At 67.1% G+C, this 11,815-nt stretch overlaps 1 protein-coding gene across 1 annotated transcript; it reads right to left on the reverse strand.

Moving 5' to 3' along the window:
• Positions 1 to 811: 811 nt before the first annotated feature.
• Positions 812 to 11,499, reverse strand: AIRE (autoimmune regulator). The gene is made up of 14 exons (XM_019432615.2): positions 11,254 to 11,499; positions 10,542 to 10,716; positions 10,157 to 10,312; positions 9,709 to 9,783; positions 8,894 to 9,010; positions 7,828 to 7,970; positions 7,640 to 7,720; positions 6,595 to 6,710; positions 5,489 to 5,588; positions 4,775 to 4,957; positions 4,187 to 4,305; positions 4,000 to 4,102; positions 2,242 to 2,310; positions 812 to 1,220 (listed from the first exon to the last, which is right to left on the reverse strand). Exons 1-14 carry the CDS (start codon positions 11,497 to 11,499, stop codon positions 1,140 to 1,142), a joined length of 1,764 nt encoding a protein of 587 aa, XP_019288160.1. The 3' UTR covers positions 812 to 1,139.
• Between the last annotated feature and the right edge of the window lie 316 nt (positions 11,500 to 11,815).

The following is an 11,815-nucleotide window of genomic DNA, read 5'->3' on the forward strand; positions in this document are numbered from 1 at the left end:
GCTTTCCTGGGCTGGGGACACGTGTCCCAGCTCTGCAGCCCACACGTGGCAAGGCCTGTGGCCACTCCCTCCCTCCCCATCCGGGCGTTCTACCACGGGGTCCCTGCAGGTGGGGGCTCTAGCAGCACTGACATCTGCCAACACCACCCCAACAGCTGTGCCCTACACAGGGTCCTGGGTCCCGGGCCCCCAGCCACGGCCCGTCTTCTGACTGTGGCAGGTGCCGTGAGGAAAGTAAGGCACGGTGCTGTCCGCGTGGCCTGCTGCCCCCCAACCGCCTGACTTCCTGTCTGTCCCTCACACCCTGCCTGCTCCCGTCTCCTCCTCGTCCTGCTTCATGCTCCACGGTGGTCACCCCACCTGAGGTCACCTGCTTCTGGCACGTGATCTGTCCCTCCCACTGGAACACCCCCCCCCCCGTGCCAGGACGATGTGCACCCTAGAGATGACCCACAACAGAGCTTTCTCGAGTAAATGTCCGACCGGACGAGGAGGTGGCACTGAAAGGGACGTATCACGATGAAGAAACAGATGTGCCAAGGCCCTGGGGTGGGGATGAGCTGGACCCTAGGACGGGGGGGGGAGGGAGGAGCCCATGGGGGTGCAGCAGAAGTGGGCGGGCCCAGACCTCACACTTGGACCATACTGGGGGCTCCAGGGAGCACTGGAGTGCTCCCAGCAGAGACAGGAGTACGCTGTCCACTTCTGGGGGCCATTCCCACCTGCGGGCGTCTCCCTTCCAGCCCGCGTGACCGACACTTCAGGCACCAGAAACGCAGGGGCACGGAGCTCCCAAAGCAAACACACCCCGTGAAGAGCACATCGAAACCCCACAGAAGTGGTTTTTATTTCAGTGCGCACGGCGCTCTGCGTGTCCACGAAGACGGGCTGTGTCTGCGGGCCCAGTGTGGGCGACACCCGGACCTTTCGGTTTTTCTCGGTCCTAATGTGACCAGCTTCCGGGGATGGGAAGCGTGTCCTGTCGGTCCCTCTCAGGGCGGGTCACCGTGAGCACGAGTGGGAACTCGCTGGCCTCTGTTGATTCGGAGATGGGAGGGAGGGTCCGCTCTCAGCTGAGGCCGCGTCTACGGGGGCCTCCCCTCCCCCGGTGCTGCCCCGCAGACCCACGCCATGCCGGATCAGGAGGGGAAGGTGGGCGCCTCGGCCAGCGGGCGGGCCATGCTCTGGATGGCCCACTGCAGGATGCCGTCGAAGGAGTGCTGGAACAGGAGAGCAGAGGACTGGGAGACCTGCCTGAGCCCCCAGGGGACAGGTGCACACACCCTGGGTTCCAGCGTCCCCTGGAGTCACGAGCATCCCGCCCCTCCTAGTCACAGGTGGGGAAACTGAGGCCTGAAGCACCACAGGGCACGTCAGGCGAGGGAAGACTCCTCTTTTGGTGCTCTGCCATAGCATCCTGCAAACACGGGCACGGCCGCCACGGCTCTTCTGCCTCCGTCTTCTTCCTGGCTCCGAGGCAAGACCGGTTCTTTCCATCGTGTGCTCCCGCAGGACGGAGGGGGCACGGGGAGACCCAACATTCCAGCATAATGGGGCGACTGCCCCCTTTCTCCAACGGCATCGGGCGACCGCCCCGCCAGAGCCACAGGGCCAACATCCAGTGCCCAGGGTCACCCTGAAAGACTCCTGCCCTGAGACCCACCCGTGCCCAGCCCACCACACCGGGCAGGGCCCCACAGCCCCAGGAGGCCACGGGCGGGCCACCTGGGTGTGGGAATGGCTGGAGGGGTCTGACCTCCTGTCAAAAGAAGATGGAACCCCAAAAAGGCCCATTTTCTTCACAGCGACTATAGCTATTGATCTTAGGGTGGAGAGGCTGGGGCTGGGAGGGACCGTGAGAGGTCCACCGGAGGCAGAGGTTCCGGGGCGCCCCCCCCCCACCCCCAGGGGGAGTCATGGCATCAGAATCAGGCTTCTGCGGTGCTGGTGCTGAGGTCCTGCAGCCACTGCCCCCCCCCCCCCCCCCGGATCCGGGAACTCTGGACCAGGCTAGAAGCAGAAAGGGCTCAGGGGCTCCTTTCAGCTCCTTTGTGCGCTAGGGGCTCCCGCATGGGCTGGGGGGCCAGAGCCGTGCCCGAAGCAGCCTGGGCCTGTGGTGCTCAGTGCACCCAGCAGGGTCTCCCAGGCCCTCCTCTGGCTCCCCTGCTGGCTGCTTGGGGCTGGGGGGGGGGGGGGGGGGAAGGGAGGAGAAGGAGGAGCCCCAGCCAGGTGACACATTACCTCGCTTAGGAGGGATTCCAGGTCGTCCCTGTGCACACCCGGCTCGTGACCAGCAGAACCGTCCCCTGCCTGCAGCCCAAGAAAGGGAGGTCAGCCCAACTCCAGCACCCCTGCCGGGCACAGCTGGAACAAAGCGGGACACCGTGCAGAGGCAACAAGGGTCTAGGGGACAGTGGCTAATGCCAGGACAGAGGGAGTGCTGCCCCGAGCAGGGCCCTGGGAACTGAATTCTAACACCCAGCTCCTGCCAGGGTCGTGGGCACGAGCGAGCTTGGGGCTCTGGAAGCTGGCTGCCCAAGGCCCCCAGGCCTGCCTGCCTCCACGTGCTGCATGCAACCTTCTGGGGAAAGCCAGGTGACTCAGAACCAGCTAGAAGGGACCGTCGGGGATGGAGAAACTGAGGCCCAAAGAGGAAAGCGTCTGGTGTGGTGCCAGCCATTCACCCATCCGACTAGCATTGCCAGGGCCAACCGTGCCCCCTCCCACCCACCCCCCCCCAAGGGGCCAGGGCCTAGCGTGCCCCCCCCTTAAGGGGCCAGAGCCCGGCAGCAGGCTGTCCATGAACAGCCTAGGAGGGAGAGACGACCATGCTAAGTGGACCCACATGAGACTGCCAGGTTCTGGCTCAAAATAGCCAAATCTGAGCTCCTAAACACAGGCCCTTGGAGGCAACATCAGCCCCTGGGGCGTGAAAAGGGACCCAGCTCCAAGGTGGGGGCGGGTGGGGGGGCTGCTGGGGAAAGCGCTGGGGCCACACCCACATTTTCAGGACCGCCCCTGGGAAGGGAGCCAAGGGGCTGGGACTTCTTAGTCTCCAAAATCGTTACATTTTGCATCACAAAGACAAGGGGATCTTCGCTAAATTGAGAAAAGAGCCCAAGAGTCAATGAAGAAGCATCTTCTGGAGGGAGGGACCCTCTCTGGGGCGGGGTGGCACCCGGCAGGGCTGAGCCGTGGGCGTGCACGTAAGCCCCCTCGTGGGCAGAACAGGGGCCTCCGTGCCTGGGCTGGCATCGCACAGGCACAGTGTGTTCGCGGGAGGATGTGGCACGGCTGGGGAGCATGACAGGGCACCGGTGGGGTAGGACTTGCCACCACCCAGGGCCCTGAGAGGTTCTTGGGGGTGGGGCGGCAGGGACACGGTCAGGCAGGATGAGGTGCGCCACCCCGAGGCTCCCGGGAACACACAGGTTCTGAGGGAGCCCGGGGTGACTGCTGGGTAGGAGGGCAGACGGAGGCCACTTCTCCCCGACGGCTCCCGGCCGCAGGATGGGGCTGGACAGGGCCCCGGGGCAGGGCCACAGGGGGACTGGGGTCACACTGGGGAGTCAAGAGTGCTTGCTCATCCCCGGTGGAGCCTTCTTGCTGTGGCCGCTTCACCCCCCACCCCACTGTGGGGATAGTGCGCCCCAGGCGCTGGGAGAAGGAGGCCTTCGGGGGGGAGCCCTGCGCTGGGAGACCAGGGACCTAGGGGGGCCCTGCGCTGGGAGAAGGGGGCCTAGGGGGGGCCCTGCGCTGGGAGAAGGGGGCCTGGGGGGGGCCCTGGCTCGGCCATCACGAAAGAACAGCCATCCCACAGCCGCTGGTTTCCAACAGACGTGATCCGAAGGGAAGCTATTTAAACAACTAAATTGTATGAAACAGTGAACGCAGGGCCACGGGGCGCGGCGCATCCGCGAAGCTGGCACTCGAGTGTCCCTGGAGGTGTGCTCGCCACCTAGACCCCGCGGGGTCCCCGCCTCCCTGGGCAACACTGACCTTGGCGGTCCCGGGCGCGGCTCGGGCGGGGGTCGGGGCGGGCGCGCCCTCCTCGGGGGCCGGGGCGGTGTCTCCGGAGCAGGATCGGCAGCGCGGGACGGCCCTGCGTACAGCGGAGGATGGTGTCGTGGGCTGCCGGTCCCCCGCGGTGTCCCTCCCGGTCCTGCGCCCAAGCCGCCGCGCTCACCCGGGCCGCGCTGCGCCCGCGGGGAAGTGGCAGCGCCAGTGGAAGGCGGCGGCGCAGTGCGCGCACCGCAGCGCGTCCGCGCCGTCCCCGCACACGCCGCACCGCGCACCTGCCGGGCCCTGTGGGGGGACAGAGTGGTCACGGTGGGGGGGAGGGGCGCCCACGCCCTCTGCCCCGCCCCCGGGAGCCCAGCGACACCCAGCACCTTTGCTCTGCAGTCCCAAGAGACCTTGCTCTGCCTTAGTGGACCCGGACCCCCTTTAGGGCTGGTCAAGGGGACCCCAGAACCGCCTCCCTTATTGTCCTGCCCCTGTGAGGGTGGGCTGGGGTAGGGGTTCTAGGAACCGGGGCGGAATGTATCACCCCTGCTGGAATCCCTCCGGGAGCCTCCCCTCCCTGGTTCTGCGTGCACAACCCCTGCCCCCCCACCCCCGTCTGGCTCCTCCTCCCTCAGCCCTGACCCCAGCCCCCCACCTGACTACTGCCCCCTTTCCCCGCATGTCACTCCTCCTATTTCGGCTCCGTCTGGTTGTCCTGCGGGCCCTGAGCTCCCAGAAAACAGCCACCCCCACCTCAGCACCCCCTCACCTGCTGCCCATCAGGGCCCACACACAGTAGGGGGCGCAGGGCTGAGGGGTTCAGCACCGGCAAGGGGGCTGCAGAAGGCGGGGCCAGCAGGTGCTTGTAGGGACCGGCAGCGTCCATCCCTGCTGAGCACTCCCTGGACGGCCCCTTGGCCTCTTCCCCCGTCAGCTTCAGCCCCAGGAGGACCTGGAAGCAGAGGGCCGGTGCTTGGAGAGGCCGCGGTGGCCTGTGTCTCACCACCCAGGGAGTCAGCGATCACTGGGACCCGGGAAAGCCCCGGGGGCTGGCGTGGGAACCCCACGTGGGGTTGGAAAGGTTTGGGTGAAGCTCCTGGCTCTGTGTCCTCAGCAAGGTGCTTGACCCTTTTGCCATCTACAGACGGGGTGCCCGTGGCCCTCACGGGCTGCCAGGGAGGCCTCCGGATCTACCTGGACGTGTGTTGTATCATTCCTGTCTCTGCTGCAACAAAATGCTTAAAACATTTTTAGAGAATGTTATTAGTAGCCAAAGTGCATCCCCTGAGCCGGGCGACAGAGCCAAGGCCCCACATGGGAACATTTCCCAGTGTTAGAAGCCAAGCTGATGAGGCCAGGCCGGGGGTGGGGAGTCCCGGTTCCAAGCCTGGGGCCCCACCCATGGGAGTGGCCGGGAAGCTGGGAGGTGGGGGGGGGGGGCGTGGGGGGCCTGCGGTGGGCCTGGGCCTGGGCCCGGGCGTACCTGGGTCTCTGCGGGCGGCTCCTGGGGCTGGGGCTCCTCGGCCTGGGGAGGGTCCCGCTGGCCTCCTCCCCGGAGACAACTGTAGCACCTCCAGGTCCCACTGCTCACGTGGTCCACGTGGTCACCAGCCAAAGACATGCAAGGGGGGCAGAGGGGACCGCAGACTCCCAGATACACAGGCGGGGGAGGCCTGAGGTCTCCTCCACGTTGCCGCTTGCCTTTTGCAGATGGGGAAACTGAGGCCCAGGCTGGACAGTGGGCAGAGCCAGGATGGGAGGACTGCCCCGGCCAGTGAGCAGGAGGGCCGGGAGGCTGGGAAGCTGAGCCCCGGGGGTGGGGGGGGGGGGGTGGCCCTCGCCAGTATGGTCAGTGTTCCCTCTGCTGAGCCCCAAGAATCCGGACATCTGTTGACCTGCAGAGCCCCGTGCGTGGCTCTCGCTGGCCTTGCCCTCCCAACGGGAACTCTCTCAACGGGGGACCCACCCCCGTTTCCGCAAGGGGGACAGTGCCCAGCAGAAGGGGACACAGTCAAGGGCAGGAAAAAAGAGAAGATGACCGCCCCACCCTTGGAGGCGAATGATGACCTCGGCTGAACGCCCTCATTTAGTGACAAGCATCAGAGACAAGTGGCCTGGTGAAGGCCACTCAGGGAGCAGGGGCAGGGCCAGGGCTCGAAGGTGGGTCACTTCTCCCACGCAGGCTCTTCCCCGCCAGCTGTGGTAACCCGTGGGAGCTGGCAGTAGAGGGCAGGACGCGGTGGGCGGGGGGAAGGGAGCGCCAGGAGGTAGACGCGGGAGGACTCTGGCCCTGCCCAGGACGGGCACCCACTCTGCCCGACTTCAAGTAGGACCTTGTTTGGAGGAGGGGGGCCGGCTGCTTGTGGGACTTTGGGCTGGGGGTGTGTGGAGAGATGGGACAAGGTGGCCGCTCTTCACTGGGGGGCCTCATTCTGCTTCTCTGCCCTCTGGGGCCCTGCTGGCCAGGCTGGGAGGACCCAGCCTGGGTGACCCGAACGGAGACACTTCCGGGCAGCCCCACACCCAGGTCAGTCGGGCAGAAGTGGCCGTGAAGCCAGCTGGGGGCGGAGAGCGGCCTGCCGGGCTCACCTGGGAATCTCCCGGAGCGGCGGGGACAGGCAGGCCAGGTGGAAGGCCCGGGGGCAGCCGTCACAGCAGATGAGCTCCCCGCCGTCCCGGCACACGGCACACTCGTCCTCGTTCTTCTGACACGGGCAAGACACGCGTATCCTCTGGAAGATCCGGGGCGGCGCGGCGCCCTCCCGGAGAACCTCTCGCAACAGCTCCGCCGCGGCATCCCCGGGGGCCCCCAAGTCCCCTGCCTGCCCCCAGCCCTCCCCCACGACACTCTCCATCTCGGAGACCCTGGTCCCCTACGCACACCCCCGGGCCAGGCCATCCCTCTTGGGAGGACGGAGCCTCCAGAAAGCCCCGTTTCCCGTGGGTGCCTGTGTCCCCAGCAGCGTCCACACTGCCCACCCCACACGCCCTTCATCACAGCGCAGTGGAGCGATGGCCGGCGGCGTTGCCATCAGCCCCAAGCACCCGCCGTCCCCGCGCCTGGAGCCTGGACGCTGCCTGTGCCCCTGCCTGAATGGCACCACAGGGCCCTCCGGGATGCCTCCTCCAGGCCAGGCCGCCCTGCACAGCAATGAGATCGCTCACTGTAATCACCCCCTGATCCTGCCAGCCGAGAGCTTGGAGGGGGGCAGGGAGACACGGGTCCTGCTCCCTCCTGGGCGCCCGGGGCCCAACAGCGCCTGGCGGGGGGCCGGAGGCGGTCAGATCTGTGGTGGGTTCTGTGCTGTGCTGGATGCTCAGGTCCCTGGCTCCCAGGAGGGGCCACCTCCCCACCCCCTGGCCTGCTGGGAGACTGTGAGACCGGGGACAAGGGCACCCAGCCCAGACCCGTGGTTTTAAACACCTGGTAGGACTCACTTTCTTTGAGTTATTTGAACACAAGTTGTGTGTTATCAGGAAAACTGTTATTAAACAGGGAAGCTCGACCCTGTGAACAGAAGCTTAAGGCTCTGTCCTTATCACCCAAGGGAGAGCCCTGGACAGGGGCAAAGGGGCAGAGGGACCCCCTGTGGACGGTGGAGACGAGGGAGTTCCACTGTGGCCTGGGCATTACCTGGTGGGCCTGGGGCTCGCTGGGGAGGGCGGGAGGGGCCTGCACCCTGCCCTGTACGCCTGCTCTCGGGTCGCCTCCACCCTGCTAGGGAGAAGGGGGCGGGTCACCAGAGTGCGGAGCACCCTCTGGGCAGGCCCAGCCCCAGCTGAGCTCTGTGTTGGGGGGTGGCTATCAAGGGCAGGGCTTACAGGGGCGGAAGCCTGGGTCCCTTTGGCTCGGACCAGGGTCTTTGGGCCACCGCTACGGGCCTTGTTCTTCCCGGCACTGGGGTCTTCGAACTTGCTGGGAGTATAAAACTCCCCCCCAACCTGGATGCACTTCTTGGAGCCACCTGGGAGGAGAGGCTGGCTGGCCTGGGAGGCCCAGGAGGGTGGGGGGCAGAGTGGGGGGACAGAGAGGTGGGGGGAATGGAGTGGGGGGGCACTCTGCAGCTGGCTGCGCCCCAGCCCCAGGCAGCTCTGGGACCAGGGTCCTGGGCACAGCAGGGGTCCTCTGCAGGGGACGAGGGGGTTGCTGCTCCCGGCCAAGCGTGTCCACCTGGAACCTCAGAGTGTGGCCTTATTTGGAAGCAGGGTCTTTGGTGACGGGATTAGTTAAGATGGGCTCCCGAGCGACACTGAGTCCAGTGACGGGTGTCCTCAGGAAGAGTAGAGAGGACACAGACAGATACAGGGAGGACACCCTGAGACTTGGGGGCAGCGGCCGCGGCGGTGGGGCCCGTAGCAAGGACTGCTTGCGGGGAGAGGCAGGAAGGACTCTGCCCCGGGGCCTCTGGAGGGAGCACGGCCGCCCACGTCTCCGCTTTGGAACCTCCTGCTGTTTTAAGGGCCCGGTGCGTGGCCACTGGTTATAACTGCCATGGTGAACTACTTCAGGGTCCCCGGGACCCTCCCTGGGGGCTGAGACCAGGGCCCGCATTGGCTCCCGGGGGCCAGCTGGCCCTGGCCGTCCACAGCATCCCCGGCCAGCGTCCAGCAGGAGGGAGGGGAAGGGGGTGGTATGGGGGTGGGGCAGGTGGGGCAGAACTTCCCGGAAGCGGATGAGCCCAAGACCCTGAGGGGCCCCTCCAGGTGGGCAGAGTGACCCGGGAGGTGGCCCTGGACCGCCGACCTCCCAGAAGCCCAGGAGCCTCCACCCTGAGGGACTCCCTCGGTGCCCGTCCCCCCTGCAGAGGTGGCCGCCTGCGCGCCAGCTGCACGTGCACCTGGGGCCTGCGTCCCCCTGGCAGCACCCTGGCCTGGCAGTGCCGTCTACCTGACTCAAACACCTGCTGGATGAGGATGCCCTCCACTGCCCCATGGGTTCCGGGGACGTCCCCAGACGACACGGTCACGGCTCTCTGGACCGAAGTGGACGACATGGTCTGAATTCCTGGGGAAGGGAGCACAGGGCGGGGGGCGGGGGTGGGGGTGGTCATCGATTGGAAAGACGGCCCCTGAGCACCCCCTCCCTGCAGGCCGTGGGGAGTGAGAGGTGCCTGGGCTGCGGAAGCCTTTCCTTCCGTCCAGGGCAGGCCTTGGAGGGGGCCCAGCCCCTCCACGGACAGCCAGCCAGCCCATGTGTAAGTGCAGAAACAGGCCATGGGTGTGTGGGGGGGTTGAGGCTGTGTGGTGTGTGTGTGCGTGTGGAGTGTGGCATCCGAGCTGACCGAACACAGCAGGCAGGGCCGGACAGGGACCCCCAGGACATGGCCCCGGGCGGTGCTGGGAGGGAGGCCGGGTTCCCAGGGTCTGTCTTCAGGTCAGGTGACTCAGGACTCCGGGACCCCCCCACCCTGGGGCAAGGAGGGGACAGAAACGGGCCAGGCTTCATCCGGCTGAGGGACCAAGAAGGATCCTGCGGAGGAAGCACAGTCTGGGCCGGCCCTGAGGACGGGGACACTGAGACGGGCACACGTAGGTTAACCCGAGGTGCCCCTCTTTCCCCAGTGAGGCTGTGCAGCCAAGGCTGTGGGGTGGCATGCCAGGCCTGCAGGGTCCCAGCTCCCAGGACAGGCCGGCAGAGGGCAGCACCCCACGGGGCCCTTGACTCCGTGACCCCAGCCCAGGAGGTCGGGGAACCTGGCTCACCGTTCCCCAGCAGGGGGCGCTGCGGCTCTGCGTTGCTCTCCGGCTTCCTGGGGTGCTTGGCCTTTGCCTGGGAGCCTGTAGGGGGAGTGTGCAGGGGGAGCCACACCAGCCTGGCCCTCCGCTCCCCACGGAGGTGGGGGGGGGGGGGGTGAATGCTGGCGGCCAAGGGCGCATGCATGTGGGCGGGGCCTCCCAACTCCCGTGGTCCCCTAGCTTTACTGGCTCTGGTGTCCCCGTCAGTAAAAGGAAGTGACCCCCACCTGCCTACTTCTCGGGGTCCTGGGACGAGGGCCGGCTGGGCTCACCCACGAAGCACCCACAGGGATTTTCCGCAGCCCCGGTGGCTGGCCGGGGCGGCGGGGGCAGGGGGGCTCCACGGCAAGACAGGAGGGGGGACGGCCAGTGGTGTCGGGCCATCTGTGACCGATCAGTACCTCCGACCAGATACCTGGGGTGGAGGTGCCCCTAGGAGACAGTGCCCCGGGTGGGGCGGCCCTGGGCTCCTCCAGGGCCTTCCTCTTGGAGGGGGGTCTGGGCAGCAGCACTGGGGCCTTGGGGCCCGTCGGGGGCTTTCTCCCCTTCCTCGGCTGGCTGAGGTCCACGTCTGCGGGGCGAGCAGGGACCGGGCCTCAAGACCAGAGCCGACGCCCTGGCGAGGTGCGCGAGAGCTCGGCCCTTTGACGCTCAGGAGCCAGGGCAGTCCTCGGTAGTGTCGGGGGGCTCCCTGGCCACCCCCCTCCCTTTTACAGTCCGGCTGGGATGACTCCAGCCGCCCCCGGCTCCCGCAGAACCCAAGTTCCTCTCGCAGCACTCCACCCCCCCCCCCCCCCGACCTTTGGGGAAACAGTCTAGGATGGGCTGCAGCCGGGCGTATCTTTCCAGATTGTAGTCCTTAAAGAGAACCCTCCAGAAGTCCAGGATGGCAACTGCGTCTTGGGTCAGGAGCCACGAAAGGAGCGCGTGGAAGGCCTGCGGGCAGCCTTCCTTCTCCTTCAGGCGCAGGGTCTCCTGAAGCAAGAGTGGGGGCTGGGAGGCCCCACCTCCTGCCCCCCCCCCACAGCACCCGCCTCCTGACCCCCGCCACTCCACACTGCCCCCTCCTCCTGACTCCCCCTCCTCCCGCCCCCCCTCCTCCACGGCACCCCCACCTCCCGACACCCCTTCTGTCTTTCTGGAGGGCAGAACACCATCCCAGAGGGTGCTGCAGGTGACCTGGGCACCGTGTCCATGCCATCAGCTTGCAGCGGGCATGAGGCTGCCTGGGGGTGCTGGGGGTGAAGAAGGCCCACCTGGAACTCATGCTAGGGGAGCCCCTAGCTTAGAGGGCAGCTTGAGGAGGGCTGGGCAGGGGCGCTGGGGAGGCACAGGAATTCGCCCTGGAGACCCTGTGCCTTCTCCTCTTCACCAAAACGGCCCGCCCACACCCCCCTTCCTTCCCCCCCACGGGCGGGGCGGAGTCCGTCTGGAGCTCATCTTGCCAGACATTGGCTAGAGGGCAAGGCTTGGGGAAGGCGAGGGGGACATTGGGGGTCTGTCTGGGCCCACCTGGAACTTGTCCTCGGGGACCACGTCGTGGTCCGCCAGCGCGTGCAGCAGCGGGAAGGCGCTGTCCACAGCCATGGCGATCTCAGTGCGGTACAGCCTCAGGAGGTGACGAAGCACCGTGTCCCCACCTGCCTGGGCCTCACCCGCCGTCGCGGGGTCTGGGGGCGCGGGGCTGGGGGCCCCCTCTCCCCGCCTGGGGTCCCGCGGCCTCGGGGTACCACTGGACTTGTGGGGTGTCTGGGCCATCTCTGCCTTCTGGCCCCCGCGCTGCCCCTGACCTGCCGGGCTCCCGGGCGGGCACCCCTGGTCAGGCGCACCTGGGGGGGCACCTCTGTGAGCCAGAGCCCCGTCTCTATTATACTAGGCTCCCCAAGGACAGAGCAAAGGCCGTGTTTCCCTTGAGCCAATCAGGGCGGGAGGGAGGGGCAGGGATGGAAAGTTCCCTGTGACCCAGTAAAGAGAAGGTCCCATCCGCTCCATTCACACCTGCCAGCAGGCTGCTGGCTTCTCTTTCCTCTGTAAAGGAAGCTTCCGGACCGGACCAGGGCCCGACCCCTCCGTG

This window comes from Panthera pardus, unplaced genomic scaffold (genome assembly GCF_024362965.1).
Source record: "Panthera pardus isolate Hobbes unplaced genomic scaffold, ASM2436296v1 HiC_scaffold_16, whole genome shotgun sequence".
NCBI lineage: Eukaryota > Metazoa > Chordata > Mammalia > Carnivora > Felidae > Panthera > Panthera pardus.

Bases quoted from the DNA above. Each gene is read 5' to 3' on its own strand.
- AIRE (XM_019432615.2), bottom strand. From the start codon at position 11,499: ATGGCCCAGACACCCCACAAGTCCAGTGGTACCCCGAGGCCGCGGGAC. The intron at 5,589-6,594 runs GTGAGCCCGGCA...CCACGTGAGCAG, and splicing joins CCGCTCCGGGAGATTCCCAG to TGGGACCTGGAGGTGCTACA. The intron at 2,311-3,999 runs GTCAGTGTTGCC...CTTGGGCTGCAG, and splicing joins CCGCGCCCGGGACCGCCAAG to GCAGGGGACGGTTCTGCTGG.